The 21,175-nt window shown below is 36.8% G+C and overlaps 2 protein-coding genes across 4 annotated transcripts; one reads left to right on the top strand and one right to left on the bottom strand.

Annotated features, from left to right (window-relative positions):
• Window positions 1-262: 262 nt before the first annotated feature.
• On the bottom strand, window positions 263-12,694 carry LOC309513912 (uncharacterized protein). Of its 3 annotated transcripts, none has more exons than XM_082190011.1 (11): window positions 12,467-12,694; window positions 10,160-10,349; window positions 9,871-9,962; window positions 9,090-9,322; window positions 8,753-8,989; window positions 8,561-8,632; window positions 8,231-8,447; window positions 7,491-7,699; window positions 6,630-6,702; window positions 3,025-3,142; window positions 263-690 (listed from the first exon to the last, which is right to left on the bottom strand). In XM_082190011.1, the coding sequence occupies exons 1-11, from the start codon at window positions 12,480-12,482 to the stop codon at window positions 495-497; spliced, it is 1,653 nt and encodes a 550-aa protein (XP_082046137.1). In that variant the 5' UTR covers window positions 12,483-12,694; the 3' UTR covers window positions 263-494. The 3 variants fall into 3 exon arrangements, with proteins under 3 accessions (XP_082046137.1, XP_082046136.1, XP_082046135.1); XM_082190010.1 differs by having other exon boundaries at window positions 8,558-8,632; XM_082190009.1 differs by having other exon boundaries at window positions 8,555-8,632.
• Window positions 12,695-14,879: 2,185 nt separating this feature from the next.
• On the top strand, window positions 14,880-21,173 carry eevs (2-epi-5-epi-valiolone synthase). The gene is made up of 5 exons (XM_082190022.1): window positions 14,880-15,188; window positions 16,528-17,161; window positions 17,863-18,099; window positions 19,455-19,707; window positions 20,684-21,173. The coding sequence occupies exons 1-5, from the start codon at window positions 14,947-14,949 to the stop codon at window positions 20,767-20,769; spliced, it is 1,452 nt and encodes a 483-aa protein (XP_082046148.1). The 5' UTR covers window positions 14,880-14,946; the 3' UTR covers window positions 20,770-21,173.
• The last annotated feature ends 2 nt before the right edge of the window (window positions 21,174-21,175 follow it).

The raw sequence follows: 21,175 nt of genomic DNA on the forward strand, positions 1-21,175 counted from the left end.
GTCAATAGCATAGAGAGGTATGAAGCACAGCTCACGCAGAAATCACTTTCACACCAAGGAGCTTTCCTTTGGTCAGCACGCATTCACGTGAGCAACTTCACACAAACCCGAAACTCCCGATTTCTATTGGAAAGACTGGACTTCGCTCGCAAAATGTCGCCAAGCAACGATAAATGTGACCCGCACCGCAAGTATGAGCAAATACCACTAAATAAAATTTGTGTTACCTTTTTATCTAAAAAATTTGGAAAACAAAAGCATGTTGTGGAAAGCAGTGTTTATTGTAAAACTGTTCAAATATAAAAACCTTGCCCAAAACGCACTGGTTAAAAAATATACAGTTGAGACACCATATAAGTTCTTACGCTGGACCCTTTGATTACTTAAAATGTACAGTACATCCCTTCACCAATGTACTGCATCATTAAAATCAAGTTAGTCACTCAATCTCCTTTAGGAACAGTGTATTACCAAATCTGAGAGGCAAACTTTCTCTACCACAGACTCTGACCACCCTCTATGACTAAGTTATGCCCTGTCATGTAGTCAGAGGCGTCAGATGCCAAGAATACCACTGCAGCTTGGAGGTCTGTCACTTGAGCCAGTCGTCCGGCTGGGATATCTGACAGCCAGCGCTGAACTAGAGGCTCCAAACTCTCTGAATGGATGAGAGGGGTGTCAACAATACCACTGTCGAGAAAAAAAAAGAGAGAGATCAGACATGAGAGGCAGGGAGACAGTGTTGTTTCAGGGCCACTTGCTTCAGTTATAGCAGTCACAGTGACATAAAATGAAGTTGGCTATCCTTCAAGGACCTCAGTAGTGAGCAGAACAGCTCTGATGGTGTTTACACTGGTTCATTTTGCTTTGATGGATGGATAGTGTGATTGACACACTCCTAACTGAACTTCAGAAGTCTTCAAGCTGACATGAAATCAAAACTGACCCTATTTACTATCTAGTAAGTGGTATATTATTACTTTCTATTAATCTTTCTAGAATCAAGTTTCCACAAAATAAGCAGCACAACCTTTTTTTTTTTACTGTGATAATAATAATAAATGTTCTTCAGCACCAAATCCGCATACTAAAATGGTTTCAGAAGGATCAGGTGACACAGAAAACTAGTAACATGGCTTCTTAAAATTCAGGACTAAATTACATCAAATATTATTATTATACACATTCAAATATTATAAAATGAAAAACAGTTATTGATCCTAAACTTTTTATCATATATATATATAATTTTATGTTATAATATATTAATCAATTTATATCTTGTTTCCATTAATCCATTTGGTAAATAATGGAACAATTTCCAAAGGATAAAGTCAATTATTGCCCTTTATTCTTATTTATTTGAGAATAATTCCTTATTCCATTTGTGCACATTCCTAATGAAATAGTCAGCACTAAAAGTTGAACTAAAGAGGAGCTGGATCAACAACTGTCCACATCAATTGGAAATTATGTTTGAACTTCAGTGGCACTTTTGTCCCTAACTAAGGGAAATGCACACCAATTTGGAACGAACGTACTTCACAGAGAGACAGCCGCACGGGAAATGCAGCCAGTCTGTTCACACACTCAATGACAGACCAAATCCCCAGCAGCCTTCCACGCTATTTAAGCCTGGCCGAATATATTCAATTCAACTTGATACCAAACCCGACACCGCGGCTAAATCAGAGGCGCTGAAGTAGCATGTGACACCTTTGGTTAGCATATTTAAATCTCAATTATAATTCTCATCAGCACAGCTTTATCTGGGAACCCGTCCTGGCAATCAAAGGCTTACTGTTTTCCCTCAGCCAATTTTGTAGATAATGCAGCTTATCACTGTCGCAGCTAAAGTTGCCAATGAAATCAGGTGGCAGTCAACCTCACACGCGCTAATTGTGGTCCCGCCGCCTGTATGCATATTTACCAACCGTCACTTCACAGAAATCAGGGTTCCATTGAGAGACCTCGTATTTAAGGGAGGAGTGGGAGTTCGGCAGAGAGAAAGGAATTGCTTCCTCACAAATTAAAATTAGAAAACAAGCTGGTGCTTTACAGAAATGAATAAAGAGCACATGCATGCGTGTTGCGGATTTGCTGTGGGAACAACGGGGGCTTGGGGATGCTCGGCTTCAAGCGACACGTGCACGCTTCCTCTTGCTCTTTTCTTCCTTTCCTCAGAAGAACTGCGCAGACAAATAGATACAAACAAGGCTGCCATTGTTTTGCTGACACTTCAGCTGAAGAGGCTAATTTGAATCCCTAATTGAATATAACAATTAAAGAAACTGTTTGCTCTACTCATCCCTCTAGACGTCATCCAATTAAGCCGGGTTGCATTGTTTCACACTGTAATTTAGTAACTGAGTCTCAATTGTGCGGCCCATTGTGGAAAATAATGCTTTTGACCCTGTCAAAACAAATTAAGTTTCCACTTAAATATCAAAAAACTGCTCTCTCTATTTAAATGGTGCAATGTACATATGAAGGGAGAAAGGCCTTTTTTGTTTGCACAAAAAGTTGGCATTGATTCATGTGTTACATTCGAAAACATAATACAGGGAAGAACCGAAGCATGTGACTCTGCTTGAGATTGCATGTAGAGGGAAATAATCAAGTTAGCAGCAATAAAAATGTATTCCAGTGAAATTATGACTTAAAGGGTTAGTTCACCCAAAAACGAAAATGCTGTCACCACTTACTCACCCTTATGTTATTCCAAACCTGTAAGAGTTTCTTTGTTCTGTTGTACACAAAAGAAGATATTTTGAAGAATGTTGGTAATCAAACAGTTGATAGCCATTGACTTCCATAGTAGGAAAGAAAAATACTATGGAAGTCAATGACTGCCATCAACTGTCTGTTTCCCAACATTCTTCAAAATATCTTCTTTTGTGTACAACAGAACAAAGAAACTCATACAGGTTTGGAACAACTTGAGGATGAGTAAGTGATGACAGAATTTTCATTTTTGGCTGAACTATCCCTTTGACCCAGAAAGCACAGTTTATGGTCACTTACGGGGAGATGCAATTGACTCGAACGCCTCGGTCGATCCACTCTGTGCCCAGGGTTTGAGTGAGCTTTACCACCCCAGCTTTGGATGTGTTATAGGACAGTTGCTTCTGTGGATGCGGCACTATTGAGAAGGACACAGCACATTTAAAAATTATTAATAAAAATGTTATCAGTTTTCTGTCATTTCATCTCTTTCTAACATTGAAATTCTATTAAGTGATTTGATGAAATCGTGACATTGAAGCGAGTGTATTAACTATACTGGACAATAGTGACTGCACTTTTTCAGTGGCCTTGGGTCCAGAAGTATTTTTCCCATTGATTTTCTCCATAGGGATTTTAAAAACCTCTTTAATAAAGAGTTCTGGTTTACGATATCATTAAAAATCTATTTGTCTGTGGAGAAAATTAATAGAATTTTTATTTTAAAAACACTTACACAGGAGCATGAGATGGGACATAATCAAAGGGACTGTCCTTTTTTTTAAATAGTCTAAAGTCTTCAGTTTATGTCACAGGAGAAAACCCTATTTTGCTGGTACCATTTTATTGGACAAAACATTTGTGCACACCTCAAGATGAGCCATCAATCATTTTGGTCCATTTTCCCAGAAGAAAAAACTTAAAATGAGTGCATCTGTTAACTTAATGGAACCAGCATTGAAGCAATTGCGAAAAGTGTTACATCAATAAATTGAAATTAATTAAATAAACCAACTTTTAAACACACATTAAAATCCATATCCTACTCTGTAATGACCTAAACATGTGATTAATACCAGGCCCGATTACTTCATTCCCCTCATAACTCAGTGAGAGGGTCTTGAACTCCAATGTGACATGAAAACACTTTCATTAGCTTTTGGGACCCCGCAGATGAAGCGATGTAAAATTAATTACTGGGGATGTTCGGTGTGCATCATCTTCAGAAACAAAGGCAAAACGCCATTTGTTTGCCTTGACCATCACAGATGCTCGACGCTGCATGCGATGCAGGGAAAAAGGGGCTCGCTTGATTAATCATCACGAGGGAGGCTCCAAGTTACATGCAACTTTAGTAGTTAACCTCGTCACCCGGTGATCTCACTGCCAAATTGCCGTGGTTGGGAGCGGGATGATAAATACGGCACAGCTGTGCGAAGGCAGCGGCCAGTCCTGTGGAGATGAGTTTGCGCTCTCTGGCCCCTCGTTTGTTTTAAAGGAGAAATGCTAACCGGACAGTTGTCAGGTTGCGCTGGGCCTGGTTTTCGAGGGATACCACTGTTATTAAAAAAAAAAGGTCGTTCTTTGCCTACAAATAAGCTTCCGGATTCTAGGTCTGTCTTATCAGCACACAAAAAGGCCAACATGTATTAATCCTAGCTGAAAATGCGGTGAAAGAACAGGCCTTTTTATGCCTCTGGGCGGCATTGATGTTTCAAAGAACATTGCGGTTTTAAAGAGCAGTCAGCTTGAGAGGATAAAGAGGAAAGTGAAACATATCTTCAATCACATTTAACATTCATACAGATTTTCATTTCACATTTTAAGAGCAAAGAAACAAGGCTCCTCCTCTCTGATCTGTAAATTTCAGAGATGTTGCAGGTCAATGTGATGTCATCAGAGCCTGATTTGTCATCCAAGACCCGAGTATTAAAGGGATATCTCACTCACCAAAAAAGGCAATTTGGTCATCATTTTGTTACCATCATGTCGGTCCAAACCTATGTGATTTCTTTATACAGTGGAACACAAAAAAGATGTTTCATGGAATGCTGTCAGCGAATTTTTGAGATTTTCAGTGAATCAAATCTGTTCCCCACACTAAGCTATCATATGTCTTTAAAATAATTGAAGTATAGTGCATGAGTCATGTGAACTACTTTTATGGTGCTCTTTTGTCCTTTTTAGAGCTGGACAGTTCCTGCACACTATATGTTTTTGCTGTATGGAGAAAAAAAAGCTGCGTGAACATTCTTCTAAGCATTTCTATTTGTGCTCCACAAAGGAAAGAAACTCATATAGGTTTGAAATGACAAAAGGTGTAGAATTGATAACAGAATTTACATTTTTGGGTCAACTAACCCTTTAACAGCCAGTCGTGTTCAGGTATCACTTCATGTGTAAATGCATGACGCCACCTATCTTCTATGTTAGGTCAAATACATCTTTCATCAATGGGCCGAACAGCAGAAAAATACAAATCCAAAAAGATCATTTGAAATATTCCAATATGTACTTAAAGTGGTCGAAGGGAATGCAGAAGAGAAAAGGAGATGGGAAAACACTGTGCTTTTCACCAGATGGACAGAGGTAGTGTCATTGTGCATTTTAATGGGACTTTCAAGATGTATTCCCCAACTTGGCTACAACAGCCCCCATCTGATTACACATTATGACAATATTATAACAGATGTCCAGGCCAATAAAGAAAATTCCTGAAGGACTGTATGTAATGTGAGTAATTGATCACTTTTTCCCCTTGCCCTCTACTCCCCCTTCCTTCCTTCCTTCCTTCCTCTCTCTCTCTCTCTCTCTCTCTCTCTCTCTCTCTCTCTCTCTCCACTTCCTTTAGCAGTATGCTCCTTTGTTACAGATTGCACCCACAGTTGGGACTAGCGTCCATATGGTACACAAGTTTATTGGCTACTTGCCTATACTGTTGATGGAGTGCTGCTGTTGCACAGCGAGGGACCTGTTGGAGAAATTGTGTTACGCTGCGTCGCAAATAAAGTTCGTTTACAGCATGCCGCTGCATAAAAACCAAACACTGTTTTTATTCCGCAGCTCTAAACGGAGCACCCAGGACCGGCGGCATACCAGGAAGTCCCTTTACACGAGGCTGAACAAGTTGCAATTTACAGCCTTTCAACAGCGTTACAGTTGTCGTGTTTATAATGATGCAAAAACAGCCTTGTGAGGGGCAATACGGTTGAACAAACAATAAAAGGGCCAGTGATGTTTGAACACAGACAGTTTGAGCACAAATGCTATGTCAGATCTGTAAAGGTGTATTACAATTTAGCAGCTTTTCTTGACTGGTCTCAGTCATTTTGGTGTGTTAAAAGCTGTACGGTGCAGGCTGCTTACAAACCTAAAGATGATTCCATGAATAGCATGTTTCTAATTTCTGTATTAAAATTCATTTTGATGTAGTATAAGTAAAAAATGCTAGGGTGATACAAAAGTGAAAACATAATGAAGAAAAGGCCTCATTAAAAGAAAATCTTATCAAGTAGTATGGTATAATTTTCACTACACGCACATACATACATACATACATACATACATACATACATATATATAGACGCAATTTACTTGATGGTTAACTACTTGATACCACATGACATTTTTTAAACAAACTTTTCTTTGTGTATAATGGTATTTTTCAAAAACTTGTGAAACTGACATGAATATAAAGAGTACATTTCTAATAGCTTGGTACGTGTTTTATAATAGATTTCTAAACCATTTTTCCTCATCTTAAATCATGGACAAGTGTACCTATACGGTATTACAAAAACATCTCTTTCCAAAACCCCACCCCTACGTTTGATGAGAGTATTAAATTCAGAGGGAAGAGACAGTGTAATATCTCAGCTTATGGCGGCATAAAAATCATCACTCACCTATTAAACTGGCCATGGAAGCTGTGTTGATTATCTTGCCGTATCCTTGCTTCAGCATGACACGACCGGCCGCCTGAGGCGGTAATTTGAGGGAGAGAAGAGACAAATGTGCTTTCAGAGGAAAGTATTGACACCTTCACTAATCAGACTTCCACGTCTACAGTCTACAGGGAGAGGAATAACAATCCCCGCATGAGGAGAGAGACAAAAAGTGTCAAAAACTCTGGGCGTTCATTTTAATGCGCGTAAGGCATCTCCATCACCTCCCGGTTTTGTGTAAAACAGCTTACTCTGATTTATCTGGTGCCTAGCAGGATTTAATGTCTTCTAATGCTGTAGGTATGAAATCACTTTCCTTCACACTTCTCTGTTCACCTATCAAAGCTTTTATTCCGTCTCCCGGGAAATGTCAGAAACTCATGGAAAAGTTGTTGCTAATATACAAAAGCAATTAGAATCTGCAAAAGTTTGGGAAAATACAAGTAGTGGCAACCCATGTGACAAAATGTTAAAACTGCTCTTATGCAAAAAAAAATCCATGGTGATCAATGGCTGTTAGGTTCAGTTGCAATTTTGCTTGGTTTAGTATGATAAAAACTATATGTAAGGTGAAGATTTGAACCTGGGGCCCTTTTCAGGCTAAACAAAAAACACACAAACAATCTAAGTTTAACCTTTGGTCATGTCTAATCTTATCTAGGTCCCTTCTGGTGACAGGATGATGCTGACTGTGGGTCGATGAAATCTTTAGCAATTGCATGCCGCATTTTTACCATGATTTTCTTTTTCAGCAAAGCTTAAACTAAATGGTTTATCTCAGCTACAATTAATGACAAATAAAACGCATAAATGATGTGGTACCTGGCAACACATGAAAGTCCCTCTGAGGTTAACATTAAAGGTTTGGTCCCATTCTTCTAGACTGGTGTCCTCACTAGCAGAGTTTTTGTTGATGCCAGCGTTGTTGCAAGCGATGTGAATTGTGCCCCATTTTGAAACAATGTCGTCAATCATCTGCTCAACGTCCTCTGGTTTGCTAATATCTGCAGCCACAGCCATGCTCAAAATGCCTGGAACAACATACATAAACAAGAAACAAATGATAAGACACAAACAAAACTTTAGTATATTACGAAATAAATGTGTTTGTCCCTGTTTTAAACACTATATATATATATATATACAAAAGATGTCAAAATCCGTCTGAACAGCAGGAAAAGTTTGGATTGGAACTATGATACTAGGGCGCCATCTGCTGATCAAAACAAGTAATTTAAACATTATAAATAGAATAGTAAGCAGTATTTTTTTCTATTTAATTATTATTTCTATTTTTTCCATGCAAATAAAACTTTGTGCATTTTAGATATTCATTTTAGTTTAAGTTTTAGCAATTTTGTTATATGCTTTTTTAATTTTATTCGTTTTTTTTCCATTATTTCTATTTAGCTTTATACAATTTTTTTTTTTTTTTTTTTTGTCATTTTAATCCTTTAACCTAAACAACTTATTTCAGTTAGCTGCAGAGGCAACATTTCCCATTTTTACATTCTTTAAGTTTTTTATCAAATATTTTGTTTCAATTACCGAAAACCACTTACCTTTCAAAGTCAGTTCATGGGCCACATTTTCAGCCTTTCCCTTGTCCATGTCTATGATGGCGACTTTGGCTCCAGCCTCTCCGAGAGCATGTGCGAAGGCCCTGCCGATGCCCTGACCGGCCCCGGTCACATAGGCCACTTTACCATCCAAACGTAACCTGTCCAGAACTTGCTTGCCTTGGACTCCTCGAAACACCTCGTCATAGGTTACAGTGCTCTATGAAGCATAGATCTTCATCATTGCTTTGATCAACAGCTGTACAGTCAATTTGCATTAAAAAAAGCAATTATTTGAGCCTAAAAACAATTAAAGCTTAAAAATACCTCCACCTGTGTGTTTGCCTGAGGTGTGTAGGGCACTCTTCGTATTATAGTCAGGCCATCTCTCAGAGGAATAATAACCTATAAACAATGGTTAACTGACAAATTAAGACACATAACAAAAATATCTGATTGTTTATTGTAAAATATCAATTTTGTAACATGAATAAAAGTTAACATTAAAGAGAAGAACATGCATACCTGCTCTACTCGAGGATCATTTGTGACAAACTGATTAAAATCTTTCAAGGCTTTTCCAATATCATCTGCTGAATCCTTGAGGTAAACTCTTCCTTTAAACAGTGTGTTGTCTACACATATAACACCATCTATCCGCAGAAGGTTGTGGTCCAGGAGGAACTTGTAATAGTTAATGTAGTTCTGTTTGTCTGCATCGATGAAAACCATGTCAAACTGCTCTCCGGTGGCAGCTAATTCCTGAAAAACAGTGGAGCATTTTTTAAACAAAATAATAAAAATTCCTTGCAGGGCAGGACATGTTTAAAAGCTGATATGTAGAGCTGGCGGGGTGTCCAACCTTTAGGGTATCCATAGCAGGCCCAGTCTTTACAGTTATCTTTTTACCATGGGGAGACTTGTCAAATATAGGTTGTGCGAAGTCTTTCAGGTAAGGCTCGAGCTCACAGGCAATAAGTTGGCCATTTTCTGGTAAGGCTTCTGCCATTGACAAGGCCCCATATCCTGTGAACATGCCTATCTCTAAGACCCTCTTTGCTTTGGTCATGTGGACCAGCATCTTCAATACCTGACCTATAGAATGACAATAAACAGTATATGTTGTTAATGACAATAGCAATATAAAATAACTGTTTTCTACTATATTAATATATTTTAAAGCATAATTAATTCCTGTGATGGCAAAGCTGAATTTTCAGTTTTCAGTGCCACGCTATCCTCCTTCAGAAATCATTCTAAAATGCTGATTTGATGCTCAAGTAAAAATTTCTTATTATTATCACAGTTGAAAATAGTTTTGCTGCTTGATATTTTTGTGGAAACAAGTGATGAGTTTTTCAGGATTCTTTAATAAATAAAAAGGTTAAAAGAACAGCATTTATTCGAAATATCATTTTTTGTAACATTATAAATGTCTTTACTGTCACTTTTGACCAATTTAATGCATCCTTACTGAATAAAGGTATTCATTTCTTTCAAAATAAATAAATAAACAAATAAACTTACGGACCCAAACTTTTTGAATGGTAGTATGAACTGATGATCAAAGTGGAGATTCAAAAATTGACTAAATCTTGCAGTAAAAAAAAAAAAAAAAAGATTCGTATTTTCAAGATTTATACCTTCTACCTGTCCAGTTATGCATGTAACAGGAAGCTTGAATAAGGTTTTTCCATCCTCATGTACCTTGTTCCAGTCATGAGAAACTGATTTCCTACAGAAAATAAATATTGTGAATCTATGTCAATCTTGTGTTTATTGCATAAACATATAGTTCATAAAACATTACAATAACATAACAGTATAGGCAAATAAGCTTGCACTGCACAAACAGCTTCAGGACAAACAAAGAAACACACCCTAAACAAAGACACTATTCACAGAACTGGTCATCTGAAGAGTTTTGGTTACCTATACAACTCAGCCAACGGTTCACTCTCCTGGCTGCTCATTTGTTCTAGGTAACCATCCAATCCGCTAGCGATGTCCAGGGCCTTCTGAAGGTTATCAAGCAGTCCAGCTGGAATATTTGCATTATTCTCCACAATCTCTTTAGCCTTCAGCAGGTACTCAACGACAAACTCCACAGGAGTGTCTGAAACTAATATTCAAAGGATGGATAAGTGAATAAGTAGTATGTGATTTTGTAGCTAGATGTGTTTATAATCATGGAAATTTTATATTTGAGCTTTCACAGAGGTATGTGATCCAGCTACAACACTTAATTACTGATGCCTACTACCTGATAGTTGGCCTAAACTAAGATTTAGAAGTGAGAACTGGTTACATAGCACACCAAGACTGTGTAATTACTCATACAGGTCACATATCACATAACCTTTGTAGCCTTTGAAAAATCCTAATGTATTGAACAATTGAGCCATGTTACTTGTCCTACTTGCAATCATTCAAAGTTACCAAAAATTCTGGGTGCAATTTGTTGCTAACACTGTGTCTACACTGACAAAAGACAATATAGAACCTCTTATAAACTCGACACATTTCTAAAGGGTTAGTTCACACAAAAATTAAAATTCTGTCATTAATTAGCCTACTCACCCTCATGTCGTTCCAAACCCGTACGACTTTCGTTCATCTTTGGAACACAAATGAAGATCTTTTGGATGAAATCTGAGAGCTTTCTGTACCTCCATTGACAGCTACGCAACTGACTTTGGCGCTTCAAAAAGTTCAAAAAGAGATCGTAAAACTTATCCACGTGAATTGATCGGTTTGGTTCAAATTTTCTGAAGAGACTTCTGAAGATCGTTTTATATAAACAGATTGAATTTAGGCTTTTAGTCACATTTAAACATTGTTTAGAGCACATAAACAGAAGCTCAAAGCTCAAATGTGCTACGTAACACACGAGAATGAACCTCATTGGTTCTTGCAGAAGCTCAAACGTGCTGCGTAACACACAAGAATGAACCTCATTGGTTCAAGCACATCAAGAAAACATGCTTGAGCTTACGTTTACCACAAGTGATGTGTGATTTGATAAATTTTTATATGTGAATAAAAGCCTAAATTCAATCTGCTCATCATATAAAGCAATTGTGTCTCTTCAGAAAATTCGGACAAAACCTCTCGATTCATACGGATTAGTTTTACGATCGCTTTATGAACTTTTTGAAGCGTCAAAGATTTAGTTGCATGGCTGTCAATGGAGGGACAGAAAGCTCTCAGATTTCATCAAAAAGATGAAGATGAACGAAAGTCTTACGGGTTCGAACGACACGAGGGTGAGTAATTAATGACAGAATTTTCATTTTTGGGCGAACTATCCCTTTAAATCGAAGGTCTGCGATTGGTGCGTCTTGTGGAGAAGCGAGTGTTTTTTGTTGTCTGTCTGTTTTGCTGTACGTTCACTAGTCTACTACTTTTACACTCTTAATGTCCCCGTGAACCGGAAGTCGCAAACGACTTTTCTCCAGTGTTGTGACTTATTTCCAAGTGAAACAGAATATTGAATAGAGGGCAGGGTTTTACTTTAGCGCTCCTCCTCTCCATCTCTCGCTCACAGCAGACTAACGGTTTAAGGGGAGTGGTTAAAGCGTTTTCAACCCAAGCCGTCCACCTGACGTCATCAGAGAAGGAACGCCATTCCAGACCGGAAGTAACTTTTCAGATTTTGATTAAAGCCAAAAATATATATAATTCTGTGTATTAACTTGCACGGATTAATTGTTCACCACAAGACTAGTAATATGCCCTGACAAAGTAAATAGGGTCAATTTTGATTTCATGACGACTTTAAAAAATTTGTTTATTTACTGGCATTGATGATTCCCATGAGGAAAAAGGTTATTTCGATATTTTTTTTTTTAAATGTTCCTCGAAGAAAGAACTGTTAATTGAAAGCTCCTTTCGTGAAACAAAAAAGGTTGCTCTATTGCACCGCTACACAAATATATTGTAGCCCTTTTCTAACCTTTATTTTTAAGAGTGTGTGACAGTAGGCTACGCTGTCTACTCGACACCTCTGGCCGAGCTCAGTGACACACTAACCCTGACTGGAATCCCACTCGTGGCTTTTAAAGTTATTTTCGGCTGTGTAAATTTTCAGTAGGCTAAGAGTTGTAAGACTACATTAAACATTAGTTCTGCTGCAACAAACAAAACTGACGTTATTTCAGAAAATGTGCAGTTTGACTTGTCATGTAGCAATCTGTAAATAGTTCGGGAATACAACCCGACGCACGTAAACATTCCTACCTTTTGCTGCCTGCATACTAGCGAATCCTCGAAGTTTGAATTGGAAGAGTTGTGTTGGCCGTGTTCTCCGTTGCACAAGCCCACCTTACAAGCATAAACGTTATGCAAACTATCACGTCACAAACTTACACAAGTTAACGAATTCTCAGTCAATGCATGGATCAGTTTCCGTCCGTGATCAGCGCGCGCTCTCTCTCTCTCTCTCTCTCTCTCTCTCTCTCTCTCGTGCGTGTGTGTACACACTACGTAAATGCGCTTCTGAGCACGTTTGAGGCTGCTGCTGTCTGACCCCTGTGAATCGCATTTCACGCCCCACAAACCCACCCGTTTGAGCACTTAAAAAAAAAATTTTCACAGAAAAAAAAATATTCACAGGTCCCTTGTTAAAACCTCTAGGCTTAGGGAAATTAAATTTGTTATGATCAATACTTCTAAAAAACGACATATGGTGAGAGAACGTACAGTAATTCTAGCCCTTAGCTTCACTGTCCTGCAGAGTTTACCTCCATCCTTATAAAGTATATAGCCTAATGCAATTTTTAACACAACATATCATTTTCAAGTAATCCAGAAGCTTTTTCAGGCATATGTTTGATCAGGGTTGGAGAAAAATTCAGCAGGATAGCTATAGGGCAGGGTAGACTATTTGTCATTTATGGTTCTACAATAAAATTAGCTGTGTGAAACTCTGCAAGAAAAGATCTAGTTAAAAAATGCAAAGATGTAGCCAACTAAATATAGCCTAATAATATCAGTTTTACATGTGAATAATATGAACTTTTGCAAGGTTTTTTTTTTTTTTTTTACTCAAAAATTGAGAAGGGGGACTTTGTACAGGGGGCCCATAACGATCTCCCCTGAGGCCCCCAGCCCCAAAACGCAATATCTTCCTCTGCTTGATTTCTACTAAAAGAACGTGATTTCTATTGAGGGGGAAAAAAAACTCCCCCACCCCCAAAACAAAGTAGGAACACTGAATCAAAGTAAGATAAATATATATATCTTGAAATATAACAAAGTCAGAATGACCTGTACCAGGCAGATATATTATTTTTAGGTCAGACTGACAAAACAACCACAGAAAATTAAACCAAGTCATGATGTGACCCATACTCAAAACAGACTCAACTAATTAATATTAGGCTATCAGGTGAAAATGTATTTCTCATGCCATTGCCAACTTCTAGAGACTAAAGATTATTGTGTGGTGCATGTTTTCTGTTTCAGGGCTAAAATGTGATGAATGTGGTTATATATATTGACTTTTTCTTTTTTTTTAAACACAGTAAGCATGAAAGTAATTCCAAATTCCAAAATATGTTGGATAACTTGACATGGGATGAGCAAAGTTCAAGTCAACTTATATTTTTTTAAATTTCTAAAGAAGTTGCTGCCTTACATTTTTAAGTACAATCAACTGGTCTGTGTAAGTCATTTCAACTTCAATTAGGCCTATATTAAATTGAAAAAATGCATTGCATCTTGTATAACTTTTACAAAAAGTAGAAAACTGCTCAACTTATTTTGAGGAAGTTTAAGTCATGTAAAAATATTTGTCATGACTTATTGATCATATAATTTTTTCATACCACCATACCATCTTAATGGAATTTGCTAATAGCATTACAAAAGTTAGTATATCTACCCCCTTCAAGAGCAAACACGAAAATTGGCAACAGTAATTCCAAAGTGCATGATGTGTTACTTGATATTTTGGAATGCAAAGGTCAAGACTGAGGTCTGCACTACCTTGCTTCAGTGTGCACGTGCTTGCTTATCAAACAGAGTCAAACCTGTTAAACCTGCTTAACTTTATGCAATGACTTCAACAGGGTCTTTTCCTGATCTTCCTTATGTTATTCCTTTTTTTAGTTGAATTTAAGATCATTCATCATCATTTTCTTATTTGTTTGTGTGCGCCAGAAAACTGTCTAATAACTGGGATAAAAAAGCGGATGAGTAGCCTAAACCTTATGATCGTTCTCCATGCATATTACGCAATGACAGAAACAAGGCATCATCTTCGAGTGTCTCATCAAATGAAAGTCATCGCCTTCTCCTAACACTGATATTGACAGTCCTCGGAATCCATGAATACACATAGGCCTGCACATTGGTGCCCAATGACTTTATTTATCATTAGAAATAAAAGAGGCATAATTCCCTTTTTTTTTTTTTTTTTTTTTGTGAGACATAGCCTATAAGTTATTTTTTTTTATCAACTATAATCTAATGTAGCATGAAAATGACTTTTATCATTTACATAACTTTCCATTTAGCTCTCATAACGTTTCGACATATTTCATAATCCAACCGCTTCGGGGCATTTGGTGCACGTGTGGTCATCGTCATATGTAACTGATCGTAGCGAACGTGAGTTGTGTAAGTTCAAAGTCTGTGAGACATCACGGTTTTGGAGAGAGAGAATATTTCATAAGTTTTCCTCGGAAGCTCCTCCCTGATTCCTGCTGTTACACCCCATGCCATTATATATCGACTCTTCAAATATGGAGACACCTGATGAACCTTTAACAGTTAATACACCTGAAATTCGGCAGTCAGCGGTTCCTTGGCACCCATCCTTAGAGACATCGACGATGGAAAACCTCAACAAACAGAAGGAAACCGTATTCAGCCTGGTGCAGGTGAAGGGGACGTGGAAACGCAAAGCAGGGCAAAATGTGAAGCAAGGAATGAAAGGACGAGTTTCAGCTGCTAAAATGTGCGTATAAAATGAGTATTCTGAACATTTACAGAAACACTTATACTGTTTTATTTATAAAAATGTTGCCAGGTGTGCTTTATGTGTAACTTCTCAATGAACTAGTTTTATTCAAGTCAGAGGTTGAATCAACTTACATTAGGGTCAGAATTTCATCACGTCCTAATAACTACTGTCCTGAGAAACTGCACCCACCTACTGTTTTTTTGTTGTTGTTGACTCACTTAGAAAACATCAAAAGATACATTAAAATATACATTACATTATTTTTTAGGGTAGCCTACAGCAGGTAATGTTTGTAAGAATAGTGCAGGTAAGGATGTTTTTTTTAAATCTGATTTTAAATTGTATTATGATTATGTATTAAACATATTTATATATTTACAACAAAGTAAAGAGTTGAGTAAAAATTAATGTTAAAGACCTATTTTCCTGGTTAATTGTGATTACTTTGGGCATTTCATAACATTTAATGTAGGCTACAGTATTTTATAACAAAACCTGTATCGTTATGCTATTAGTAGATGGATAGAGTGATAGAAACGATAGAGCTACAATTTTAGTTCATACATATTTCTCTTTACTTCACACTAAGTCTCCATTAAACAGGAGGAGTCAAATACAGCCTCTGTTTGCATATCCACTACTTATGCAAAGCAGGTTGTGTCAGTATTGCAGAAAAGTGCTGTAGTGGTTTCATGTTACACAGTGTTAAGGAGAAAACTACATCCAAGGGGTCTTTTACACCTAAATATTTGAAAGATATTACAAAATATATAACGTTTTTCAGACAAATAGATAGATTTAGAGAAATCTGCAAACAACATGCTGAAAGGGCAAGGGTGAAAGGCCATAACTGGTTACGCGAATATGGGTAACATTTGACAAATTAAAATGTAAAAATAGCTATTACTTTTAGATTAGCGCTGTCAAATTGATTAATCGCATCAAACATAAGTTTGTTTATATAATATATGTGTGTATATATATATATTTGAATATATTATTTATATATAAATTGCATACATGTATAAATGTGTGTGCTTGTGTGTATATATATACATGCATATATATATACACACAGACACACACATATATATATCACACATACATATATAAGCACAAACTTGTATGTCAGATGTGATTAATCGCGATTAATCGATTTGACAGCACTGGTTTAGTATATTCTTGACCTGAAAACAATAGAAGGGTTAAATTAACTTTTTACAAGTATTTTTACAGTATGGTAGCACCACTTTTTTGCAATATATTCAATTTGACATCTTTTTTTTGATCAAAAACAAGCTACAAAATGAGTTATGAGCTTTATATGTTGCAGTTACGAAAGCACCTCCTCTAGTGGCACCACCTGGACAGTGGTCACCCCCATCACCTTCACATATACAGTTATTCAGACCAAAAACCTTCTTGACCACAGCAATGACACTCTGCTTTTGGGCCACATCAGAGACACTGAGCAGCTTGAGGCCGTACGGTCCAGCACCAAGCCCTTAAAACGCTTCATAGTCATGGATGAGGTAGTATACAATCTCTATGGTTCTCAGGTCACCGACTACCTCAAGGCCAGACACGTCCTGTACCGGATCCTGCCCCTGCCCACGACGGAGGAGAACAAGTCCATGGAAATGGCTCTGAAGATCCTGGAGGAAGTTCACCAGTTTGGTATCGACCGGCGCACGGAGCCCATCATTGCCATCGGCGGTGGGGTCTGCCTGGATATCGTGGGTCTCGCAGCGTCCCTCTACAGAAGGCGCACTCCCTACATTCGTGTTCCCACCACTCTTCTGTCCTACATAGATGCTAGTGTCGGAGCAAAGACGGGCGTGAATTTTGCAAACTGCAAGAATAAGCTAGGCACCTACATCGCACCTGTCGCTGCATTCTTGGACCGGTCGTTTATACAGACAATTCCTCGCAGGCACATATCTAATGGTCTTGCAGAAATGCTGAAGGTACAATAAAAGTTTGTTGTTTTTCACTGTATTTATTATTTCAGTTTTTACAATCGCTAGGACCAGTTTCTCAATACTAAGGTCACCTTTTTAAACGCTCATTGCTTTCTCACAAAATGCATTCAATTACTATTTCTATCAAATTACACGAATTGTTTTCTCACAACCCTCACCAAAACCTAACATAATACAAAACTGAACAAGACAGCAATTTTGGTAGCACTTTATTTTACAGTCCTGTACCCCATGTACATACTATGTACTTATTATAGTTATTACAATTACTGGGTAATAGATACTAACCTTGAACCTAAACCTAACCCATGTAGTTACCCTATATTACCCAGAACCTTTTCTTAGGCAAGTACACTGTAAGTACTCGTAAGTGCACATACTGTAATTATTATTATTGGTATACTTCTACCTGTTGTTAGTGTTTTAGGTCATTGTTTTTATGAGTGAGAAAGTGTGTTTGTTGGGTGACAACCTTGGTGTTTTGGAAAAACGACTTGATTTGAGAGATGTGTTTTGGTACTTTTAATGCATTTTGAATGTGAAATGAACTGCTCTGCTCTGCCTTTTAATTAGCCATGAACTGATCTAGTTTGAAGAAAAGTCACCAACCTAAGTATTGAGAAATATGTCCTAGCAACTGTATTTGTCAAACAGATTTTAATTAATTTATATTTATATTGTTGTAGATGGCTCTCATGAAGCACAGAGGGCTGTTTGAACTTCTGGAATCACAGGGACAGTTCCTGTTAGACTCAAAGTTCCAGTCTGCTAAGGTTTTAGAAGACGACTGCATTGACCCTGCTTCTGTTTCCACGCGTGTCGCTATAGAAACCATGTTGGAAGAATTAGCTCCAAACCTGTGGGAGGATGATCTTGACAGACTGGTCGACTTCGGTCATCTGATCAGCCCAGAACTAGAGATGGTATCTTTACTTCTTCGACAGCACATTCTACTATTTTCAAAGGGTTGGGTGGGGTTATAAATTAAAGGCTTTCACTCATGATTACTCCGTTTCGCCTTAAGGCTTTCAATATTATTTTCTTTTGTGAGATAAAAACAAAAGAAAATTTAGGAATGTAGAGAGTCGGAAAACCGTTCTAAGATTGGATGCAGTTTTTCCACATTACAGTACCTGAGACTGCTCCTTCCAAAAAATAAGTATCTTTCATGTTCATTTTATGAAGTATATTTTTAAGGATACTTTATGTATACTAATATCAATGTACTAGAAGTATAACTTGTAAGTGTAGTGTGTCAATACTACTTGGGACTAAGTTGACCCACTTTTTAGTCCTTAAAAGTTTACTTTTAAGTGAACTTTGAGTACACAAAAAGTTGAAGACTAAGTTTTTCATTTGTACAGCAACTATATTACAAGTGAACTTGTAAATATACTGATAGTTTACTAGGAAAATACTAGCACATTTTTTAGTTTCTGAAAGTACACTTTGAAGTATACTCTCAGTAAACTAGTATACTAGTTTAGTTGTTTTAAAGTGCAGATTTCATTAAGTTAACATAACATAACATCACACTTACAGTTTACTATTTATTAATATATTATTTTTGCACTTTAAGTATACTACTATATACGTATATTATTTATATATAACGTTACCTTTAACTGTACTTTTAACCCTTTCCATTTAAAAACTTTTTATTCTAGCTTCATTCATCCTTTTTAATCAACACTTGAATATGGGTAAGTTTCGTTTAAAAAAAAAGAAGAAGCAACATTTTTAAATAAAAAGCTGAGAAAATCGCATTTTACGAAAGACTTCGTCCGGATCGGTTCAGAACGAGGATCAAAACATAGATGGAGTAGGTCAAGTTCATCAAAACATGTGTTTTATATTTTATTTTCAAAGAATTTAAGTTTATAAGACAGGATGTAAAAGTATGTGGTATTTAAGTAAAAAGTATTTAATAGGCTATACTCAATCAAAAGACTAAACACAACTAAAAGCCAAGTATATACTTTTAAGTATATCTTGATCAAAAGATTGAGTACAAGTATAGGCCAAATATACTTAGACCTGTCTGTCAGTATGAGTCAAGTATACTTAGGCTAAGTGTCATTTTAAGTATATTTCTGAGAAGTTTATAAAAGGTGGACTGAAAGTATACGTTCTTATTTTTAGTTTAAAAGAGTAAACTAAAGCGCACTTGAATAAACTTCTTTTTCCTAAGGGGTGTTTCAGGCTTTGGTTTTACACATGCAAAATGCAGCAATAAATGAATGTGAAATACTTAATCATCCCTTTTTCCATGTTTTAGAAAGTCCTACCAGCTCTACTCCATGGTGAAGCAGTGAATATTGACATGGCGTACATGGTGTATGTGGCACGTGAGATGGGGATGCTCACAGAGGACGAGAAGTTCAGGATCGTCTGCTGCATGATGGGAATGGAGCTGCCGGTTTGGCACCAAGACTGCACTTTTGATTTGGTGCAGAAATCTCTAAGTGACAGACTACAGCATTCTGGAGGACTCGTGAGAATGCCCTTACCAATAGGCCTCGGAAGAGCAGGTAATACATTACAACTAGTGTTAGTCGAAAACAGACTATTGCAGAGGCTGAAGCAATTTCATGTATTTTAACATTGTTTTAACAAACAAATTTTGAGTTTGAATAATTCCATAAATGAAGTTTTTACATGTATCCCTACCCTACCTGAAACTTGTATGTCAGGTAGGGATATGACTTGAGGTTATCAAAAAGAAAAGATAAAGCACCTAAGGGGAATTTTTAAGATATTGTGTTTAACCTTCTGGTACTGTTCACATGTCTGTCAAAAATGACCGGAATTTATTTTATTATTTCAATGAAATTGTACTATTTTTTATATATATATTTTTCGGGGATTTTTTTATGGTTTTAAATTATATTTATGCAGTAGTTATATAATATAATCCATTTATTTACTTTTTGAGCATGGACCTGAAAATAAAATGTCAAACTTAAACTGTCATAAATCTTGAATGACAACAAGACAACACTTGGCAGATTATTGCTGAAGTGAAAAAAGTTACAAAATGTTACATTTATTGCTATTTTCAATTTTTATATTAAATGTATATTTTACAAAACATGTTTTACTCTGAAACTGTGAGAAAATAAAAGCCATAAATCTAAACAAGTTGTGTTCCAAATTTGAGGTTGATGTCTAAAAAAAAAAAGAGCTTTCAGTAAGAACTTGTTGGCACAGTCCCAAACGTTTCCAACAGATTAAATTAGTCTCCCATTCATTTCCAATGCAGTCATTTATGACCGCGAACAATACAAGTGTGACTATTTTTTTCAGGACCATTTAACCTTTTCGAATCATGTCCATGATTTTTTGTGTGTTCACACAGCAAGTGCCAAAACCCTTTCCAAGTTTCATATAATTCTGATGAAGTAAAAAAATAAATAAAAATTTTGTCAAAAATGACTGAACAGCACCAGAAGGTTAAAGTAACAGGATTTGGAAAAAGTAAATATTCTTTCCTCATTCCTCTCTTAGAAATCTTCAACGACACTAATGAAGACACTCTGTTCCGAGCGTATGAGAAGTGGTGTGATGAGCTCAGCACTGGTTCACTTCGATGAAGTCCCCTCTCAGATGATCAAATGTTTACATATGGGGATCCTTTTAGCTTTAACAATTTCTACTTGTGTACTATTCAATGACAGCTTCTATTTCTTTTTTATTTTGTATACAGAAAACATCATGTACATCATGGGCATTTAAGTGTTTTACATTTAAAACAATTGCTTTTCATTACTGTTAATGCCATTTTTGTAAATGGCCGTGAATAGAAGAAGGCTGACATGATATGTGAAGATCTTTCTATCGTTGTGTTAAAGGGGGTTCTTTCCCACCATTTCATATTAGATAAAGGGACATTTCGGTTAATCATGAAATCATGTATTAAAACTGTAATAAAGTCTGCCTAAAGTGTTTGATGTAATGCATGCACGTTTATAATAAACAATGCACTTATCAACAACAAGA

The sequence above is a fragment of the Leuciscus leuciscus genome, assembly GCF_965113295.1.
Source record: "Leuciscus leuciscus genome assembly, chromosome: 14".
NCBI classification, from domain to species: Eukaryota; Metazoa; Chordata; class Actinopteri; order Cypriniformes; family Leuciscidae; genus Leuciscus; species Leuciscus leuciscus.

Bases quoted from the DNA above. Each gene is read 5' to 3' on its own strand.
- LOC309513912 (XM_082190009.1), bottom strand. The intron at 6,703-7,490 runs GTACCACATCAT...TTACCGCCTCAG, and splicing joins GGACTTTCATGTGTTGCCAG to GCGGCCGGTCGTGTCATGCT. The intron at 3,143-6,629 runs GTGAGTGATGAT...CCTTCTCAATAG, and splicing joins TTCCATGGCCAGTTTAATAG to TGCCGCATCCACAGAAGCAA.
- eevs (XM_082190022.1), top strand. From the start codon at position 14,947: ATGCCATTATATATCGACTCTTCAAATATGGAGACACCTGATGAACCT. The intron at 15,189-16,527 runs GTGCGTATAAAA...TATATGTTGCAG, and splicing joins CGAGTTTCAGCTGCTAAAAT to TTACGAAAGCACCTCCTCTA. The intron at 17,162-17,862 runs GTACAATAAAAG...ATATTGTTGTAG, and splicing joins GTCTTGCAGAAATGCTGAAG to ATGGCTCTCATGAAGCACAG.